The sequence below is a fragment of the Halichoerus grypus genome, chromosome 5, assembly GCF_964656455.1.
Source record: "Halichoerus grypus chromosome 5, mHalGry1.hap1.1, whole genome shotgun sequence".
NCBI lineage: Eukaryota > Metazoa > Chordata > Mammalia > Carnivora > Phocidae > Halichoerus > Halichoerus grypus.
In genome coordinates this window covers 37963046-37986046 of record NC_135716.1, presented here as the reverse complement: position 1 = coordinate 37986046, position 23001 = coordinate 37963046, and the positions used below count along the sequence as shown (strand labels likewise).

The window sequence follows — 23001 nt, the reverse complement described above, 5'->3', positions numbered from 1 at the left end:
GGAGGGTGTTATATTGAAAACCAGGTTTCTTTTAAGAGCTCAGGAAACTAATGTTTCTTATATTGTCTTCCAATTTTCTGTACCTCAGATATAATGCCAAAAATCCCACATAAAAGTAATAGGATTTCACATTCCTTACTTATGAGACATCTACTCACCCAAAAATATATATAAATACAGTTAGAAAAGCTGCGCCAAGGAACTCCTGATAAAATATGATACCTATAACAGGAATAAAAGACAAACTTAATTTCACGGTAAGAATATGTATACTAGCTTTCAAATTATGTTCATGTATTATTTTTTTCTAAGGATGATTACCCTTAAAATGCACATTCAGTAGCTTAAGTTTAAAAATATTTGCATGCCACACTTACATTTTCAGTAATTTCAAAAAGAACATAGATTCATAGACTTTATATAATGTATTATTATTATAAAATCAACACAATTGACATAGCTTTTGGAAATAGAAATTTCTTATCCAGCCTAGGATTTGTCCCACTGGAAGAGGCAAGGAAAAAAACTCTAGTGACATTTCCCACCTACACTTTTAGGCCAGGGGTCAGCAAGCCCGACCTGAGGGTCTGGGTGGACTCTGGGGCCCGGGACACGGCATCCCCTTCAGCACGGCGCCTGGCCGCCCAGGCCGATGCTCTTGGCAATGTCTCGTGCGTGCTCACGCACTGGAGGACGTGGGAACCATTCTCCCCAGCTCCGTTTCTCACTGCCAAGCCCCTCTCCCTTCTCTTCCTTCTGCTCTTCCCTTTTGGGGAAAGGAAAACTTGGATGTGTTATTTATTCTGATAAACTTGTCTTCTCTCCTTGTTGGTCTTGATGGCTTCTTCTTGGTCTAAGGTTCCAAAGCCTTCAGAGAGTTATTTTTTTTTAAAGGTATCTTTAAATTATGTATTATGTGGAACTGAATTTGTGTTTGTGTGTGTGTGTGTGTGTGTGTGTGTGTGTGTGTGTGTGTGGTGTTAGCCTGGCTAGTCAGCTGACAAATATTTATGGAGTCCCACGTGCCTGCCATGATGCGAGGTGCCGTGGCTACCATGATGGACAAGCCAGAGTCCTGTACCCAAGGAGCACTCTCAGAAGCCCATCTCCTCACCTAGAGAATAAATCTCGTTCAGGCAGAAGCCACGTCCAGTTCTAATAAATATCTGTCGAGTGGATAAATATTTTGAGAGCATTCTTCCATGTTATTGCATACTTCCTTGTAATCATTTTAATGTTTCCATGTTATTCTAAGCAGATGTACCATAATATTCATTTCTCTAAGGGCATTTTAAGCAGTTTTGAAATTTTTTTGCTTTAGTCAAGTAGCAATAAACTTCTTTGTACATATTTCTTTTTTTTCTCAGTATTTTAGGATTTTTCTTATTATTGCTCCTTAAAGCAGAATTTCTTTTGTAAAGAATAGAAACATCTTTTTAAAAATTTGTAGTAAAGGGACGCCTGGGTGGCTCAGTCGTTAAGCATCTGCCTTCAGCTCAGGTCATGATCTCAGGGTCCTGGGATCGAGCCCCGCATCGGGCTCCCTACTCAGCGGGGAGCCTGCTTCTCCTTCTCCCTCTGATCCTCCTCCCTGCTTGTGCTCTCTCTGACAAATAAATAAATAAATAAATAAATAAATAAATAAAATCTTTAAAAAAATTTGTAGTAAAATACAAATAACCTAAAGTTTACCATCATAACCATGTTTGAGTTTGCAGTTGTTGTGCGAAGTATATTCACACTGTTGAGCAACTAATCTCCAGACCTTTCTCACGTGGCCACACTGGAAGTCCATAGCCATTAAAGGACAACTCCCCATTTGCCCCTCCTCCAGCCTCTGGCAATCACCACTCTGCTGCCCATTGCTGTAAGTCTGACTATGCCGGATACCTCATATAGGTGCAATCATACAGCATTGGTCTTTTTATGACTGGCTTATGTCACTCAGCATAATGTCCTCAAGGTTCATCCATGTTGTTGCATGGGTTAGAATTTCCTTCCTTTTTAAGGCTGAATAATATTACATTGTATGACATACCACATTTTCACTTTCTACTCATCTATCGATGGACATCTGAATCGCTTCCACCTTTTGGCTATTGTGAATAATGCTGTTATCACCCAGGCATACAGGTGTCTCTTCGTGTCCTTGCTTTTGATTCTTTCAGATGTGTGCCCAGAAGTGGAACTGCTGGACTATATGGTAATTCTATGTTTAATGTTTGGAGGAACTGCCGTAGTGTTTTCCATAGTGGCTACTCCATTTTACACGCCCGCCAACAGTGTGTAGAATTCAAATTTTTCCACATCCTCAGCAATACTTGTTAATTTTGTTGTTGTTGTTGTTTTGTTTTGTTTTTGCTAGTAGCCATCCTAATGGGTATAAGGTGGTATCTCCTCATGGTTTTGACTTAAATTTCCCTAAGGATTAGTGATGTTGAGCATCTTCTCATGTGCTTATTGGTCATTTGTACACCTTCTCTGGAGAAGTGCCTATTCAAGGCCTTTGCCCAGCTTTAGACTGGGTTATTTTTGTTGTTGTTGTTGTTGAGCTGTAGGATCAGAGACTAGAAACATTTTTCAGGCTCTCGATAAAGATTATGAAACTGAGCTCTAGGAGGGCGGTCCATGCCACCCAACTCCATGAGAGCTCCTCCGGCATCAGTTATTGCAACAAAAAGAACTAAACAGAAACCTTACTAGTTTCTAGGCAAAATATGGTATTGCGTTTTAATCTTAAGCTAGACTTTTTGATGGGGGCAAAAAGGGAAAGTTAGTCAAGAAGCTTCACCTCCATTCCACACTTCAGCAACAGCAAATGAATGATCGCTCCCAGAAAGCTCCAGCCTCCCTGACTCATCAATTACTTGCTGTGTTGAGTATTGAGATTCCAGCCCTGTTGGTCCTCCTACAAAATGTTCTTTTCAAGGGAACTACCTTTTTTTTTATACATCTTTACAACATTAATATTAACTGTTAGGACGTATGTCATGCCTGCAACTCTTTTTGGCCCTATTAATTTTTTTTTTCTAGTAATTCTAGGGCACACAAATGTGCAGTCTTTTCTTACTTTCTTTTGTCAACAAGCATAAAATGCTAAAAAAAATCAGATGTCTCGGTATATGATCTTTCTCTTTAAAAGTAAGGTTCAATTTTGGGAAATAAAAAAAATGCATCAATTACTCTTAAAAACTGCCCACTAGCAGTCACATTGTTTGCCATGAAATAAGAAAGATGTGCCAATTAGGAAACATAATCCTTAATTGCTTCCAAAATGCATAACTTTTGCTTTGGGAAATGAACTTCCAATATGAGAAGGTAGTAAATATATACAATAAGCCAGGAAACTAGGCTACACCAGTACTAAACTTAGGAGTGAGAGACTGGAATCTACTGTATTTTGATTTGGATCAAGTTTCAAATTTGTGCTTTTTTAAGAACACTTTTGTGTCTCATATATATATATATATATATATAATTGTCAGTAAATACCAAAGAACTATAATAGCAGAAAAATAGAGGTCAGAGCAGCAAGGATAGTTGTTTCTATTCTCGTCTGCTTGGCCTTCCCTGGAACACTGGGTTCAGTTTCGGATTCAATTTTGGACCCCTCTCTCTGATCAAGGCAGTGAGGGACAGGGAGGGAAGAGTTCATGGAAATAGGGATGTTTGGTCCAGAGAGAAGATACAAGAGGACCCTTCAGCTGCTTTGATTATCAGAAGGGCTGGCAAGGAGAAGACTCCAGAAAGCAGAACTAAGATGAGAGTCTTGAATTCACAGGGAGGCTAGTTTCAAGGCCAGTATAAAGAAACACTTTCTAATAATTTGAGCTCTCCAAATAATTAGAGTGATCCAAAACAGGACTGCGCTATCTCTGGAGACAGAGAGCCCTGGGGAGCCTTCACACAAAGCAGAATAACCCATCCTAGGGGACGTTATGGAGGAAATTCAGTCCTGGGCAGAGGTGAGGACAATATGACGTGGGCTACACAGTTCCTTATAAACTAAAGATTCCTTGGTTGTCTCATTTACTCTGACAGAAACTTGATTTATGCCTGGTGTGGGGGTAGAATCACCTGAGGCTAGAAAGCCAAAGCTCACCTGCAATAATGGCACTGGTCGTAAAGAAAATATGGTTGACCGGCACCACCATCGTCGTAGCGTAGAGTTTCGTGGCTTGATTCAGGAACCTAGAGCAGGAGGCACTTACTGAAGCCCTGGCTTTAAGAGACGCTCAGCAATAAGTTAACAATAACATCAAGAAACGCATGTCCTTAAGCTACAACTACAAAGGGAGAGGAAGTGCAGTAAAAGGGCATTTCCAATCAGCAGTCATTGCTTATATGCATCTGATGTATGAGATCAGATGTCAGGTTTTATGGTCTGTTTAAACCAACAACAGTAACAATGAAAAGCAATTAATCATATTCTGAGGCCACAGAAGTTTGAGTTGGAAGCGATTCAAGCTGCTGGACCAGTATCACACTGGAGCTGATTCATTAGGATAGACCCTAGAATCTGTTAAATAGCATATCTGGGGAATAGTATAGCTATCCATTGACATGCCACGTGCCAAGAAAGAAGATGGAGAAGTGAAGGAATGTTTAGCGTTTGGAAAACAATGCTCAGGACGCCAGCTGCAGAGCACATGTGGGAGCTCAGCGTCTCACTCTGGCCACCAGCGTGGTTCCAGCTCCCCCAAAGAAGATGCACTGCCCTGTCACTGACACCAGCTGGACAATTTAAAAAAAAATGCTTAGGTCCTATTCTAGCACAACTGAAAAAAAATGTTCTGTGGGTAGAGCCCAGGTGTGCCTGAGCGTGTGTGTGTACACACGTGCCCATGTGCACACACTTACGTACGTATACATGTGCGTGTGTGTACATATATGTACGTATCTATGAACAAACACATATCCTCGGGCGGTTTCGCTGGGTGGCCAGTCCTACGGTTCTAGTGCGTTCACCGTAGCTCCAGTGTGGCAGAGGCAGGGACTAGAACGAGGGGGGTGGGAAAATGCAGGGTACCTTCAGTTCTACCTGCCACTGAAATCCACAAAGCGGAGTTGAAAGATAACAATGCTCGCCTTGAAACTCCAAAAGATATTCTAGCAGTGCTGATGAACTCAGAAGAAGAAAGGGAGATGAAACAAAGTAGCGAGAGCCAAGCCTGAGAATCACACTCATTCTCATAAGGAAATGACAAGTGAAACAGTGACCAAGCATTGGGGTTCTCCAGTCATTGTCCACATTCCATTTGCAACAGGGCCCATGTCCGACCCGCGGCTATTAGACTTGACTGCCAGCGCCTGCGGAGGGGAGCGCTCGCTTCCTGAGTGTAGGCTCTGATTTCCCAGCTGACACTGGGATGGTGCTTTTGCACAGCATTTTGGGATAAACAGAAAACTTCCTGGCTGACTAAAGACAGCCTCGCAGGCAAAGGCATAATCAGGATGTGAAATGGAGGGGAAGTGACTGGAGCAGATGGAGGTGGGGGGACAGAAGAACAGAAATTTAAAATGTTCCATGTCACCACTATTAGGCCCCCAGAGAAACATAAAACAATCATTCTGCCATCCCAGGGGTACAAAGAAAATTCTGGCCAATGACACAAAGTTCTGGGGAAAGGATTTCCCTCCCGGCCAAACGTCTGGTTTTGTCCATCCCTGGGCAATTAATGAGCATGAGCTAAGGATGAAGGTGAAAGGTTCATGTATTTCCTATATTTAGAATGAAATCCTGGATGTGGACCTGCCCCTTTGATTTATTGCTAATGACAACCTGCGTACGATGGATATTAATTACAAGCAGAAGAGCATCAGGAAAGTATCAAAGTGCACTTAGCTAGATTACGGCCATACTTTAGAACTCACAAGACATGAAGGCAATGCTCAGTAAAAAAAAAAAAAAAAAAAAAAAACTTATTATTGGACACGAAGGATAAAGCGAGGCATGCTGGCTGAGGATAAGCTGTAGACCCTTCACCCTTAGAAATCAGTTGCACCTCATTTTAATTATCAACAGATGCCAATAAAGATTAATGCTCAGAGAAGCACAGGAATGTTGAAAGATGAGTGAGTATGCAGAAGCTAACTTACTTGACTTGGAAAACACAAGATGCGATCATGATGATAAACATGATATAGAAGATGGGATAAGTTAGTTGCATTTTATCTGTCACAGAAAAAGTGATCATGCCTGAGACTGCTTTTACCGAGATAACAGTCAGCGAGGCTGAAAAAGAAAACAAGAAACACAAATAAAATACATTGTTGAGACAGAATCACAAACAAATATCTCCAGTTTGCACAGTGGCGCCGTCGATAACCCCCGTTATGCTTTCGGAATGCAGGCTTGCATGAGGTGGCGGTAGGACGGGGTGCCAGACAACCAGTAGCTCTCTCGCCCGAAGCCGCGCTGGACTCTGAATTTGCTTAAATCAGCTAAAGATCTGCTGTGCAACAGGGTGCTTTTTATCTTTGCGGCAAGATGCTTATTTTCCAGCCCTAACTGTTGAAAGGATGCCGCAGAGTCTATAATTACTAGGAGATGGGAGAGCAGAAAACAATGTAGGGGGGAGAGAAGAAAAGTCAGACAGTCCATGTGACACGAAGGGGAAAATAACTATTAAACTATACTGAAAAAAATTTAAAGCCAAACAGATGAGCAAACCGGAGTGTGGAAGGCAGCTCACTCTGTGAGTTTACTAAGAGTTGTACTGAGTCTCTGTATGAGCTTTTTTGTTCATAAATGTCTAGAAGTTTCATGAAAAAAAAATATATATATTTTTTTTTACAAAGACAGTAATAGGAAGCAGGACCACAGCTGAGTATGCATTTCTCAGAGTCAACCATAAATATAAGGTTTACATAAGCAATGTCTATTCTCTATATGCTAAAGAGGAACATATCCATAGGAGAACAAATTTTTCATAGGTCCCAAATAGCAATGAAGTGACTTGATAAGGTTATAACATGAAAGCAATGAAGCATTTTCTAGAAGCACCACGTCTCTGTAGGAAGAAAATCATGTTTTCTTTCTGGTTTTGTTCATTTAATGTTGCATATAATTCCATAACTTAGCTGAAACCTACAGAAAGTGAAAAAATAATTTTTACATGAAATCAAATAACTATAATCAAAGGCAATGTGAAGGAGAAACATTATCTTTGGTGCTGTTGGTCATAATATATGTGGGCTTTATCCCTTTTAGCTTTTGAATATTTTAGTTTTCATATATTTTATATGTATATATAAAATCAGTTTAAAATAGCAGCTGATGGCTAACCAGGGAAAGCCTCCCATAATCTCCTTTCCAAAAACTGAAAATATACTTTAATTTGAAGAGTACCACGGCACACTTCCAAATTAGACATTTTCTTTCCATTAAGAGTCATAATTAACGGAGGAGAACAGGTGATAAATTCTAAAAACAAACCCCAAATCTGAACAAAGAGATCCTTACAACCAGGCTCCTCTTCATCTCAAAATGTCTTTTGACCTCATCATTTTACATGTTTTCTACAGATTATGACAATAGTCATACCTTAGCTAACCTAGGAATTTTAAATATCTGCAGTGATGTGTGTCACTTGATGGTTTAAGTTTGTAAGGTTAGCTCTTAAGGGACCTTGGTTTCCTCCTCAAAATTTTGCTTGCAATTAGAGCACAATGTGGTTATGGTCTTGTGGTCCGAACAGCCAGGTTTCCCAAAGGGATCATTAATGGGAAGGAGTTGAACACACTGTTCCATTAGCCTCACAACCTTCGGATTGCAAAGGCCCTTCAAGGTCATCTAATGCAACTACCATCTGATGTTAAATTATACTTAAACGCAAAACAAAAGCAAAAGGAGACTTTTTTATTAAACAGCTAAACCAACTATCGGCTTGCTGTAGTTAATCACTGTATTTTCAAAGCATGTACAATCATCAACTGATTAATCACTCTATTGTAACTCCGCAAGTTACTTCTAGGCTGGTGACAAGTATTTCCGTTTTATTTTTGGGTGGGCGTGTGGTTAATGAAGACAGGTGAAAATACAAAATTTAATGCAGTATCATTCTAATATATATATAAATATAAAGTATTTATGTATCTTCTCTTTTTATATCCAGAAAAAAAGTCTAGGAAAAATGCTAGAAGAAACTACATCAAGATGCTATCAGTGGTTATCTCTAGGCATTGGGATTATGAATAATCTTTAAACTCATTTTTTTTAAGCTATAAAAGGTTACATGTTCCTTTAAGAAAATTGGGAAAAATGCAGAAAAGTCTGGAAAGAAAAATGAAAATCACCTGTAATCTCAACACTCATCCCCAAATCATTTTTAACATTTGGGAATATTTCTTTGTAGCTATTTTTCTGTCTCTAAGTATGAATATATTGTAACATATGAATCATACAGTATATACTATTTAGGAACCTATTTTCAGTTGCCATTAAGTATTTTCTATGCCATTAAATATTCTTCTAAAGCATGATTTTCATCAGCTGTGGAATATGTCTTTGCATCAGTGTATACTTTATCTTGGCAATTCCCTATTTTTGCATATTTAGGTTGCATCTTTTTTTTTTTTTGGTATTAAAAATGAGGCTGTGATGAATATTCCTGAACACAAATCTTTGCATGCCACTCTGCCAATTGCCCTAGGAAAATCACCTAAAGGGGACTTTGTTAACAGCTGCTGTTCTTCTGAAATACCCTGGCAAGCCGCCTTCTATAGAGTGCCAGTCACACTCCCATAATACTGTACAGCAGTGCTCAGTTACATGGATTTTTATATTTTTCTTGATGAATCTCTTTTCTTAATTCTCAACAGTAGACATTAGAGCAAACCATTTTTACCTGACATAGCTGACCTGTGTTTGAAATCTGGCCTTCTCAGTTCCCTCCTACTTCATCAATTGGTCCTTCTAGAGACTTTCCCAAATTGCCATCAATGTCTCCTTATTAGAGCCATCAATATTTCATTTATTAATTTGGCTTCTCTAATCTGAGTATGCAGAGCAGAGAGAAGGACCTCCTAGCTTTCCAGCTTCCTGATCAGCTGAGCATTCTGCTGGGAGTCTTAAGACTCCTTTAAGAAAGAAGATTGCAAGGGCGCCTGGGTGGCTCAGTCATTAAGTGTCTGCCTTCAGCTCAGGTCATGATCTCAGGGTCCTGGGATCGAGCCCCACGTCGGGCTCCCTGCTTGGCAGGAGGCCTGCTTCTCCCTTTCCCATTCCCCCTGCTTGTGTTCCCTCTTTCACTGTGTATCTCTGTCAAATAAATAAATAAAATCTTAAAAAAAAAAAAGAAAAAGAAAAAGAAAGAAGATTGCAGGCACAAGCATGGGGCACCACCCACCAGAAGCCAGATCTCTTTCTTCCCAGTTGCCCTCACTTTGTTTTCTTTTTTAGTTCATTTTTTAATCTGTCACACAAACAATATTATGTTAACAATAAAGTAAAAGAAAAATCCACCTGCCTACTGCCTCTCATTCATTTCCAGTGTACGCCTCATGTGTGCTTTTTTTTTTTAAATTTTACTTTATTTTATTATGTTATGTTAGTCACCATACAATACATCATTAGTTTTTGATGTAGTGTTCCATGATTCCTTATTTTCGTATAACACCCAGTGCTCCATGCAGAACGTGCCCTCCTTAATACCCATGCGTGCTTTTAATCACAGCGAAGGTAGGTATAATATTGTGTGCTACTCTTTCATTTAACCTGACACTATACATATTTTTCAAAGCTGCTACATGATTTTCACAATCACTTTTTTCTTGTAAAAGTCATTACTGATCATTGTAAAATGCCCAGCCAGCACAGGTAAGTATAAAGTGAAGAGTGGGTATCTTTTTCCATTTTTTTACTATAGTGAGAACACTTCTGGTTTTCACCAATGGGTGTGCTCCAGCTTTTGGGTTAAGAGAAATATGTTCTTGGGGCACCTGGGTGGCTCAGTCGTTAAGCATCTGCCTTTGGCTCAGGTCATGATCTCAGGGTCCTGGGATCGAGCCCCACATCGGACTCCCTGCTCCACGCGAAGCCTGCTTCTCTCTCTCCCACTCCCCCTGCTTGTGTTCCCTCTCTCACTGTGTCTCTCTGTCAAATAAATAAAATCTTAAAAAAAGAGAGAGAGAAATATGTTCTTCCAATGTCATAGAGACAGAGAATAGAATGGTGGTTGTCAGGGGCTGGGGATAGGGGCAGATGGGGTGATGTAGGTCAAAGGGTCCAAATGTTTAGTTTAAGAAGAGTTAAGTTCTGAGGATCTAAGACACAGCATGGTGACTACAGTTAATAACGCGGTACTGTGTACTCCAAGGTTGCTGAGAGATCTTAAGCATTCTCACTGCACACACACAAAACAGTGAACTATATTAACCATATGAGGTGATAAATATGTTCATTATATCTTGAGCTCGGTAATCACTCTACAATGTATATGCATATCAAATTATCATGTTGTGTACTTTAGATATATACGCTATATGTGTTAATTATTTCCCAATAAAGTGAAAATTATTAAAAAGAGAGAAATATGTTGTTAACACACAGATATTTCTATTCCGATTGCATTTCAAATTCTTTATTAGGAATGGATATTAAACTTTAACATGTCTTTTCAGCATCATGATAGTTCCCTTCTGAGTCATTAACATGATGAACTATGTTAATGGATTTCTTAAAGAACCATCCTTTCATTCCCATAATTAATTTAGTTAATTCAAAATGTTTACTTTGCACTCACTGTCCTCAGTTCTAGGTAATTATATACCATGTCACTAAAACAGACATGACTGCGTCCTCATAGAACTAATCGGGTGGGGGAGATGAGTTCATACCAGAATATAAGTATATGAGTAAACTATGCAAGTACAAATTATTATAAGTCTTACAAAGAAAAAAGAACCAGTTTCATTAAGACCACTTGGTCTTAAATTAAGAATGATTTTTTTTTTCTGGATTCTACCTATCTCTTTTTATTAGAGACTTTTACAGTAATATTCAGTAGTGAAATTAGTTCATGGTATTCTTTATGTGTGGTGTTTGGGATCAGTATTTATACTGATTACATAAAAAAAAAAAGGCGAAAGCTTTCTTCTTATGTCCTCAAATAGTTTGAACAACATCAGAATAATCTGTTTCTTAAAAATTTAAAGGCATTACTGTCTAGGTTGAAAGTAAAAGTATATAGTCCTGGTTCTTTTCAGGATGTAGCTTCTATTTCCTCCATAGTTATTTTCCTTTATTTAACCAAGTTTTCATATTTGTTTTCAATTTTATTTCTAATTTTGGGTATTTGAGATTTTTTTTTTTTTTTTTTTGGTCTTATGGAGGATCTATTGTAATGTCTTTAAGCATAGAGTCTTGGGTTTATTTATCAATCCATTGCTTTTCTATTCTCTATTTCATTAATTTTTACCTTTATTAATTGCTCCTTTCTGCTCACCTCAGCTTTATTTCAGTGTTTTTCTTCCCTAACTTTTTGAGCGGAATGCTTGACTTACATTTAAAGTAATGAATTTCCTTCTGAATACAGCATTAGTCATAAACTATAGGTTTAATAGTAAGTGTTTTCATAATAATTTAAAAAATATATGCTGTAATGAAATCTTGGTTTCCACTTGGGCCCAGCTCCAGTTTAAGAGTAGTGTTAACATTTCCAGATGTTACGGTTTTACTTGTTTCTATTTTTGTTATTATTTTCTGTTTTTCTTTCACTGTGATCTGAGAATGTGGTCTGTACTATTTCAACTTCCTGGACTTTATCAAGGATTTCTTTGTGGCCAATTACACGATTAACTTCTATAAATGTCACACAGGCACTTGAAAGCAGGTGTATGGTCTGTTTTCAGGATTTAGAGTTCAACATTAGATCAAAATTAAGGACTCATTCCTCTATCCTTACATATCTTTCTGTCTACCTACCTTCCATGAGCTAAGAGAAGTTTCTACTCCTCTCATATTTCTGTTAATGTAGTTTTCAAAAGAGCTGCTGCCCAAGTCTCCTGAGGCCTCCTGGCCTTGGTGTCTCCCCCTCCCACCCCCCAGGCCCACCATGCTGAGCAGCTAAATACTAATGTGGGGCTTCCAGGAGCCTCTGCTGCATCTAATGCTTCCGCCTTGATTTTAACTTAGATAGTAATAGTATGGCCTTCTGCTTTCTTTTACTTTCAAACAGAGTTACTTTGTTTTAGATGACATTTATTTATGTATGAAGCCAAAGTATTTCACAACCAGCAAGGGCCAGTTAGAAAGGGCACTATTTCTACAACTCTCACAGATCTGAACCAGAGAACACTGGCTGAATCCAATTTCAGAATCTTTCAAAATCAGGCTGGGAATTTTTCTGAAGTCCAATTTGGGAATCTTTCTTTATTACCAGGTAAATTTACCCCATTTACATTTATGATCATAACTGATGTGTATGATCTTAATACTGTTATCTTACTTTCCTATTTAAAATTTCCTTTGTTTTCAATATTTTCCTATATACTTCACATTTTGTCTCTCGATTGTTTGCTTTTGTTCTCCCTATCTGGTAATTCGGAAAGGAACAAATATAAAGTTCTTTTTCTGTTCTTTTGATCAATAGCATACCTGAACATAGTATAAATTTGTTTCTATAAGTAACTACCACAAATACAAATCTTCCAATTTAAAGGAGAGAATTAGGTCGTGAAATGAAAAAAAATGAAAGCTCCAGCCCTTCCTTAACATGAGCGCTGCCTGTCCCAATGGTATAAGTATAACCTACAGAGTCCTAGCAAACAACACCTGATGTATGGATCATCTTATCTGCAAAGAGGCAAAAGAAGCATTATAAATAAATCTTTTAAAAGGCAATTTTTCCAAATGATTAGTGAGAGCTCCTAGTGTTGATTTAAATGAGAGAGAGAGAGAGTGTGTGTGTGTGTGTATGAGAGAGAGGAGGAGAGAGGGTAGATTTTAAAAAAAATATATAGTGGGCTTATAGAAGCAACACTTTTCAAATTTTATAAGGTGACTCTGGAAAAAAAAGGAGATGGGTGGGTCAACAATGAATGAAAGAAATGTATTTAAGAAAATCATATTGCTTACATTTACGTTTCTTATTAGCCACATTTCATTAAAGTTTTTTAAAACATGTAAACAAGATCGGTCTTGGTAAGTAATTCCTGATACAAAAGTTTCAGTTGGGATCATTCATTTGTTCCTCTTTTAATAATTTTCAATTATGTACTAAGAAAGACAATCCTCAAATTGTCAGACAGCAAATAAAATTACCAAGAAGTAAAAACCCTTACATATGCTTTTAAAAGAATTAAACATACCAATTGTAGCCATGGACGCGCAAAATATAATTTGCATAATTGAGACTGGGTTTATTACTACAGATCAGAGTTGAAAAGTAGAAATGACGAGAAAGGAATCGAATGAATGCTCAAGAGCCTCCATCCAATCTCTTTCCTGACTTCGCATGGCTAGATTAGAGAATTAGGAAACAAAGTGTGTCCTTACCGAGAAGTGCCACCAGGGTTAACAGTATCACCATGTGCTTCATTCCCTTTCTCTTATGGAAATATAGCAGAGTGCAGAAAATTAATATTTCTAAAATCTAGAAATGAAAAAGATGAAAAAGAGTAAACTATAAATTATTTTATACAAAGTCTTCAGAATGCCACACTTTCCTTTCTGATTTTGCAACAGTTTTCCTACGAGAGCTGAGGGTGACTGGTGTTCCTAAGACAATTATAAACATATGAGAACAATATAAGGAGCCTCAGGCATCCAGCCTCAGAGCTCTAACCTCACCTATATGCCAACGACCCTGAGATGGGCAACTCCAGTCTCATTTATCCAACGATCTTCTAGGCATCTCCACATGCACGTTTAATAGCCATATCCCCAAAATATGGGCAATGCTAAACTCCTGAGTGCCTTCCTTCCCTACCTATCCCTCCTGGGGCCTTCACCCCCCAATGAATGGCATCAATACATACCTCGTTGCATCAGCCGGTAACTCCTTCCTTTCCCCCACTCCCTGCCACCTTCTCTCTAACCCCTGCAATAGCTTCCAATTTGTCTCTGATTCGGCTCTTGCCTCTACAATCCAGCCATTCAGCAGCCAGAGGAATCATTTCAAAGCACAACTTGAATAATGACATATGTTATTTGTAGAGAACATATATGATACACACATAAGGTATTTACATAATATGACAAGCAGTCGCGTGCCCTGCACCCAGCCAGAGAGAGAGAACCTGCCAAGAACTCTGAAGTCTCTTGCGCACCACTCCCCAGTTGTACTCCGCTCCTCCTAGGATCTCCCCAGCAACCACTACAATGAATTTTTGTGTTTACTATTTACTTTCTTTATAGTTTACTACCTTTTATGTATCCTCAAACAGCACCCTGTTTATTTTTGCATATGTTTGGACTTTATACATGCAGAATCATACTTGTTTTCACTTCCTGGTTTTTGCATATGTTTGGACTTTATACACTTGAGCCAGCCACAGATGGCCTCCCCCACAGTTCTCTGCAAAGCTCAGATGGCTCCTGCCTTTGGGCCTTTGCACTAACTACGGAGTTGCCTGGAATACTCCTTCCCCGATCTCCCTACAATGGCTTCTTCCAATCACTCAAATTTCAGCTTGAAGATCACCTCCTCCGAGACATCTTCTCTGACCACTCTGATCCAGCAGAGCCACCCCTTGTCTACTGTAGAGAGTTTTATCATCATCTGGACTATTTCCTGTTCATGCTTTTATGGGTTTCTTTTCTGTCTCCCTGACTAGCACACGAATGAGAACAGGGACCTTATCTGTCCTCTTCGCTACTGTCTTCAGTGCCTGGGCATGTCAGTCACTCAATCCATATTTATGGAATTAATGAATAAATGACACCTCAAATTTATTACGAGCAACTTGCCAAAAACCAGACCTGATGTCTAAAAAATTGAGTGTTCAATAAATATTAATTGACCGAATGTCTAAAATTTTCCTACCCTTACAAAAACGGGAACGTAATTTTGAGTTCTCAATTTTATTTTTGTTTTAACATTGTTTCTTTTTTGAAGTCCTTCAGATAACCTGAAGCAAAGCTATTTTTTTTTCAAGGAGGCAGTATCCCTGGACTGAAATCATAAATATGAATGTTTACTTCTCTGACGTCAGACATGTAAAAACACCACCACTAATTTTTTTTCTTAAAAATTACTAGAGTTAGGGACTTCACTACATTCAGGCCTGCATTTTACTTACGGCGCCCTCCTCTAAATCAACATGAATCTCTGCTGTTTCAGTTCAAGGTCTGCTTGGTTTTTTTCCCTTTAATTCTCTGTGGGCATGGAAAGCAGCAGGACCATATCTTCCTCATTTAAAAACCTTTCACCTCATATGGAAGATTAAGTCATCCCTCAGTCTTTTCCTGGTTAATTAAACTAATTACTTTAACTTTTTCTTATAGGACTTATTTGCCAGGCCTTTAATTTAATCAAGTCGTGCTACAAAAGCTATTAAACTCCTATCACTTTGCCTTCCCCAAAGCTGCCATCAAAACGTTGGGTGTCCCAATGTCTGTACGGATCTTCAATTGTTAACAGAAATATCCCTGCCGGCTTTGTCCCCGCTTCCACCACAGGCTTCCATTTCTCACATGATACAATTACAAATGACTCACAGCAGCGTTTGGGACCCCTGTATTCATTGCTGGAGAGAAGGAGGTTCTTCCTGCACTAAAGGCACAGAGCGTGTTAGCTAAATCTATTAGCAAGAGGATGATTACTTTTGGGAGCAGATGGGGGAAAATGAGGGGAGTTATCAGTTCTAAATATCACATATGACTTTTTTCCAAATTCCATCTCTGTGGCTCCAGATAAATAAAACATGAGCTCCTGTGACTCAGAATGACTGTAGTTGCCCTATGTTCTGTCTTGTGGCAAGAGGTCATAGAGCTCCCAGGAATAAAATATTCAAGCAGCACAAATTCATGTTGGTTTTTTTTTTTCCTAGCAACATTTTCTCCCTCTCTGAAAATAACAATATTAAAGCAGCTGTGATTTCTACAGGTTGCTGAGACCCAGGAAGAAGCTGCTTTGCTGACTGCTACCTCAGAGGTCAGAAATAATAACAGCACTTACTGAAGGCTTACTACATGCTATTCTTGCACTAATTCATGGAATCCTCACAACAACCTTAGGAGGTAGGCACTATTATCCCCATTTGACAGATGAGGAAACCAAGGCTCAGAGGGGTTAAGTGATATACATCTGGTAGGCAGAATAATGGCCTTCCAAAGATGCCCACGTTCTAATCTCTGTAACTTGTGTGTATGTTACTTTACATGGCAAAGGGGCTTTGGAGATGTGATTAAGGCTATGGACCTTGAGATGGGGAGATTATCTTGGATTATCCAAGTGGGTTTGAAGTAATTGTATGAGTCCTAAAAAGCAGAGAACCTTCCCAGGCCTGGTCAGAGAGAGATGTAATGTGAGAAAGAACAGAGTCAAGGAATTCTGGTGGCATTCCTAGCAGCTGGGAAAGGCAAGGAAACGGCTTCTCCTCCAGAGGCACTAGCAAGGAATATGGCCCCGCCAGTACCTTGATTTTAGTCCAGTGAGACCCGTGTTGGACTTCTGACCTTCAAAACTGTAAGATAAGAAGTCTGTATTGTTTTAAGACACTAAGCTGGTGACAATTTGTTACAGAAGTAATAGGAAACTAACCTAGGTTTTGGTATCTGAAGTCTTTCCAGGGGAACCAACGTTCCATGCTCATGGATTGGAAGAACAAATATTGTGAAGATGTCTATGCTACCTAGAGCAATCTACACATTTAAAGCAATCCCTACCAAAATACCATCAGCTTTTTTCAAAGAAATGGAACAAATAATCCTAAAATTTGTATGGAACCGGAAAAGACCCCAAATAGCCAGAGGAATGTTGAAAAAGAAAAGCAAAGCTGGTGGCATCACAATTCCGGACTTCAAGCTCTATTACAAAGCTGTCATCATCAAGACAGTATGGTACTGGCACAAAAACAGACACATAGATCAATGGAACAGAATAGAGAGCCCAGAAATGGACCCTCAAATCTATGGTCAACTAATCTTTGACAAAGCAGGAAAGAATGTCCAGTGGAACAAAGACAGTCTCTTCAACAAATGGTGTTGGGAAAATTGGACAGCCACATGCAGAATGAAACTGGACCATTACACCACACACAAAAATAGACTCAAAATGGATGAGAGACCTAAATGTGAGACAGGAGTCCTTCAAAATCCGAGAGGAGAACACAGGCAGCAATCTCCTCTACCTCAGCTGCAGCAACTTCTTCCTAGATACATCGCCAAAGGCAAGGGAAGCAAGGGCAAAAATGAACTATTGGGACTTCATCAAGATAAAAAGCTTTTGCACAGCAAAGGAAACAGTCAACAAAACCAAAAGACAACTGACAGAATGGGAGAAGATATTTGCAAATGACATATCAGATAAAGGGCTAGTATCCAAAATCTATAAAGAACTGACCAAACTCAACACCCAAAGAACAAATGATCCAATCAAGAAATGGGCAGAAGACACGAACAGACATTTTTGCAAAGAAGACATCCAAATGGCCAACAGACACATGAAAAAGTGCTCAACATCGCTCGGTATCAGGGAAATCCAAATCAAAACCTCAATGAGATACCACCTCACACCAGTCAGAATGGCTAAAATTAACAAGTCAGGAAACGATAGATGTTGGTGAGCACTGTGCATTGTGTAAGACTGATGAATCACAGACCTGTACCTCTGAAACAAATAATACATTGTACATTAAAAAAAAAAAAAAAAGATAGTAGGAAGGGAAAAATGAAGGGGGGGGAATCGGAGGGGGAGACAAACCATGAGAGACTATGGACTCTGAGAAACAAACTGAGGGTTTTAGAGGGGAGGGGGGTGGGGGGATGGGTTAGCCCGGTGATGGGTATTAAGGAATTAAGCAGGGCACGTATTGAATGGAGCACTGGGTGTTATTCGTAAACAACGAATCATGGAACACTACATCAAAAACTAATGATGTAATGTATGGTGACTAACATAACATAATAAAATTAAAAAAAAAAAAAACAATCTTCGGGATGAATTTTCTGAATTGACTCCAGGGTTTTCTGGATTGATTCTCTAATCTAACTAGATTTAAGGGCACTCATCACCCTGCGGAGGTGGGCTGCCTGGTTTTGAATTCTTAGTATTCATGTAACCCCGGACAGGTTCCCTACCTCAGTTTCCCCATCTGCTGCCGAGGTAAAGGACAGAAGGGACTTAGAGCTCTGCCCAGGGCTCAGCGTGCTCAGTGAGCGGCGGCTGCAGCTACCACAGAAGTGGGCCCGGTGCAGACGTTCAAGGGCTGTATGCATTCCGACGGCAAAGCAAAGGAACCCCGTGTGATACAGAGTGAAGCCTGAGAAAAACAGCTTTTTTTCCCTTCATGTTTTCGACACCTGGTGGGTTTTGAAGCAGCTCTGCCGGAAAGGCTGACTTAATAATTAGCTTAGAATGACCCCCAAAAATAGGGCTTGGCCCCTGCTTCTGCTGATTTAATTTTTTTGTCTGGTGGAGAGAAAATGAGCACCATGCAGATTATTTTGTGAAGGATCTTATGTTCACAACAGAAGTTTCCATATGAATGCTCTGTTGGAAAGTCTGGGTGGGCAAAACGGCCACAACCAAGCCTGCCAAAGAACATGAAGTAATTGAGGCTCAGGGCTGAATTTCCTCACGCGGGCTCTGTGGACCGCATTGATAGGTGTTACTCAACCAAAGGTCCTTTGAGAAAAGGACCCCGTGGTCAGCAAGCCTGTTTCCTTCCTAAAGGACCTCTGGCTTTGAACATGCTAACAGAGATGAATTTCTCAGAGAGGGCCATGTTATGCAGAAGCTTTCCTCGCAAGTTTAACCTTGAAAATGCAATTGTTTTTTGTGAACAGAGGTTGGGAAAGGCTGTTTTAGTGGGTGAGCAAAGGACACGTCATTCTTCACTGGCCAGTTGATACCAGGCTTCTCAAATCCTCTTCCTATCAAAAAGAGAATCAGCTCAGGGGACAGGCTCCTGGGCCTTGTTTCTGAGGCTTCCACCTTGTGTAAGCCTTAAGGGTAACCTGGACATCCACCTGGCACAGGTAAACCCACGAGACAAGGAGATGCTATCAGCTTCCTGGGATATGATTTTACAATCCCCTTTTGAGAAATGTGAAACTTATCTAGACAAAAATATTTTTATTCATTGTATTAGTTGATCAGTCCTGAAAAGCATTTCAGGTACTGCATTTATCCTTGGTGTAATCCAAGAACAGCTAGATGAATGATTCTTCAAAGAACAGTCTTAATGGCTGTAATTATGATCTTTGCAGTCATGGTTGGCAGAAAAAGCACAGAAACTGCCACCTCCAAGGATTAAATATTAATTACTTTAATGCTTAACAGATTTAAACCAAACTTCAGCTCAAGATCTTAGCATATAATTGATATCTTTAAATTCCAAACTAAGATAATGCAGATAATTCCCTTTAGAGTCTACAGCCAATAGTGTTATTCAAATGTGACTTTATTAAAGATTTATTTTATACTATCTTATAAATACCTGAAATTAGTTACATTTTTGGGTGACATTTACTTTTAAATATACTTTCCTTATTTTATAGGAATATGGGCCTCTCCCAGGACAGTAAAATTCCTGTTACAGGAATTCTTCTCTAGACCCTGGGTGTCTAATCAGTTGAATGAACTAGTGAATAAATGAATGAATGAATTTAAGAGTTGACTTTGGAAAGTGGCAAAATGCAAGTAATGTCAGAGTGTTTTTTTGTGGAACTTTAAGGTTTAATAAAAAGTAGTTTTGTTCTTTTCAATGTTTCCTCTGGTGTTAAAACAATATAAGATATGTCATCGTCAAACAATGCTGTTTATTCCAGGAAATTAAGTCTTGATGCAACTTTAATCTCCAAAGGATTCAACTCTGGCTATTCATTTTCTGATCACAGACTGTGTGACCCTTTTCCTACTGGATGAAGAATTTGTTTTGCCTGTAGGCAAAGAATAATAATACGTTGGTAAGACTTCAAGTCTGGGCTACCATGAAACACTAGGTAAATCCTTCTAGAGCCTTGGATTTGATTGATGAAATCTGTTAAAGGGTTGGGTCTGGTGGATAAGCAGGAGGATTACAATGGGGCAGAGGAAGCACAAAGTACGACAGGCCCGAGGAAGGCTAATCTGAGCTGGAAAGTCCAATCCTAAAGGTTGATGGAGAGCAGGAGGAAGGGGGGCCTTCCAATACAAGAAAGAAGAGAGTTCAGGGGAGAAGATATTAAGTTCAGTTTTTGAGATGATACATTTGAGGAACCTATGAGACATCCAGGCAGGGATGAATAATAAGTGGACCGATGAGAACATAGATCTGCAACTCAGAAGAGGCCTGGGAAAGAGATGTAGGTCTGGATTTAGAAGTCTTCCTATAGGATGATGGGGGTTGGCAATGAGATCACCCTAGAAAACCATGGAAGAGTATGTACCTGAATAGATAAAGAGTGGTTGGCACCAGAGAAGGAGGTACCCACCAAGAGAATGGGATGGACGGTCAGAGAGGAAGAGGAGAAACAGGGAAAACAAAATGAGGAAACCAGGAAAGAGAGGGGCTCAAGGAGATGATGGGTCACGAGTAAATGCTGCATAAGGTTCAAGAAGAAGCAGGACCAAAAAAGCAATTCCGCTTGGCAATTCGTGGGTGTGGGGGGAATCTACCAGATTAAAATGAGTGAGGAGTGACTAGGAGCTGGGAAAGTAGAGGAGAGAGTGGAGTGGGGGGGAAATAGGACAGTTTATGACAGAGTGTGTAAGGATGAGGAGATTTTTTTTTTTTTTAAAGCAGAGACACCTGCGTATCTTTGTTGAGTAAGAAAGTAGCAGAGCGGGAGGCTACGAAGAGAAAATACTGTAAGCATTTGCGCTCCAGGGGTCAGAATTTTATGTCAGAGACAGCAAGATACATAGAATTCCTGTCACACGGACTAAGGGTGGTCAGATAATAATGTAGGACCATGTAGTCTCCACTGTAATATTCTGGGTTACACTTAGAACAAATCTCACCAAAAAACATGTCTCTACAAATGCCAATGTCACACTTGGAATAATAGGTGTAGGAAGTAGGGTCATACTAGCTTACCTGTTACAGTGGCAGAGGACTAGACCAGATAGCTTTTTGAAGTCACTTCTAATCCTAAAGATGTATGATTCTCTGTGCTTTGATTCTTTTTGTTGAATCACAATTATTTTACTAATACAGTTCTTGGTTAAATGCTCATGACCTCTATCCCAGTTTTCTTCGTACCACCTGCCCTTCCTGGAATATGTTGATTCTGCAACCTAAATCAACTTCTGTAACAAGTTACATACCAACTGTCTCCAGCACATTCGATACAGTCACTGAATCAAATAAAATATCCCAATTAGTGCCTTCAAATTTCTACATCAGCTCATTCCATTCTTTTTTTTTTTTTTACACATCTCCCAATATTACCCTACTGCTGTCTACTTCTCCCCAGACAGTCTGCTGCATTCGTCTCAAGAATACTTTTTTGAAGAAAATATCTATCTCGAATAAAAGTCGATGAAGTTAAATGTGTCTTCAGGCATTTCCCTTTGACCTAGGAAGAGAGGTTTTTTGGGTTTGTTTTTTACTTTGAGTTGTCCTACAACATGTTGCTTTGGAATTTGCTGGATTAAATATTGTGGAAATTGTTCCAGTGACAAGTCACCCCCAAGAATAGGATACTCAGGAAACTGGGGGTGTTCTATCGTTGATTTAGTGTTTCAAATACCTTGGCCTTGGTCAAATATATTTACAATTTAATGAGATATTAATGCTGAGAAGAAAAGACTATTCATTCTCTAACATCTGCATGTACCAGTGGTCTAGATAATAGAACTTCTGGTAGAGTAAAATGTTTAAGATTCTTACCACATAGATCAGGAACTGCCAGCCAACAAAGTAATACTGTACCGTTCTTGCAGAGATAGACTGACTTCTATTTGGAGCAAAGTTCACCAATAAGTATGTTCCCACAAATGCCAATGTTATACCTTTAAATAAAATTGAAAAGACAAACCAAGTTGAAAAGGGATATTTAAGCCTTTTTGTCAATTCAAATATTACCTATAGAATAAGCATTACTTATAAAAGTGCCTTTAGTCCCTCCCTATTAAAATATGATTCATCAAACCATCCCTAGATAGCATCATGCATTCACTTGATGGCATTATCTTTAAAACGGGGGATAAGGGCCAGGGAAAGGGTGCGGTCAGACCTAACTTCTGATTTTTCTTTGTTGTTCCAGATGAATCCTTGCCTCTTCAGAAAACCTTTCCCCAAAGATGGGAAAGATCAGAACACATGCATTTGGACACATAAAAACATATCCAAGCTGGCTGTTTATTTCTATGTGGACCAGTAAGTACACGATAGATCTAGATCCATCAGAGCCCAGAGAGTGGGGAAGTCTATCACCTGATAATGACCTGATGATCTACTCTGTACTTATTCATCTTTGAAGCCTTTACACACACACACACACACACACACACACACACACACGATTTTACACTTTGAAACTCTGGTAAAAGAGCACCTTAATCATTGCCATGTATTGGAGTCCTTTTAGCAGAAATAACAAAGGTGAATGCTGACTTTGCTATAAGATTTATTTACTCCCATTTAGAACCTAGAATTCTAGGGCCAACTTAGTAAAATATCCACATTTTAAGCATAAGTAAGGAATGTGTTACTGTCATCCCTTTAACAGTACTTAAAATAATAGAGGAAAGAAATGTGTATGGGAAGCGGGTCTATGTAAGGGGGAGTAAAGGGAGGCCTTGACATTCCAAATAACACTGAAAACTGCTTATTTATTAACAATCAGTAGAGAAAAATTGATATAGGTAGCATTTTTCAGATAGCACCCTTGAAAACATAATTCAACTT

General features: G+C 39.2%; 1 protein-coding gene across 5 annotated transcripts in view; it reads right to left on the bottom strand.

Moving 5' to 3' along the window:
- The window catches only part of NIPAL2 (NIPA like domain containing 2), a 74521-nt gene that overhangs the window by 5201 nt on the left and 46319 nt on the right, over positions 1–23001 (bottom strand). For all 5 annotated transcript variants that reach the window (XM_078072185.1, XM_078072186.1, XM_078072187.1 and 2 more), the window contains 5 exons: positions 21982–22103; positions 13499–13595; positions 6100–6235; positions 4103–4191; positions 159–222 (listed from right to left, as the gene is read on the bottom strand). In XM_078072185.1, the coding sequence (XP_077928311.1) occupies positions 159–222; positions 4103–4191; positions 6100–6235; positions 13499–13595; positions 21982–22103 (508 nt within the window). The remainder of the gene's footprint in view (positions 1–158; positions 223–4102; positions 4192–6099; positions 6236–13498; positions 13596–21981; positions 22104–23001) is intronic.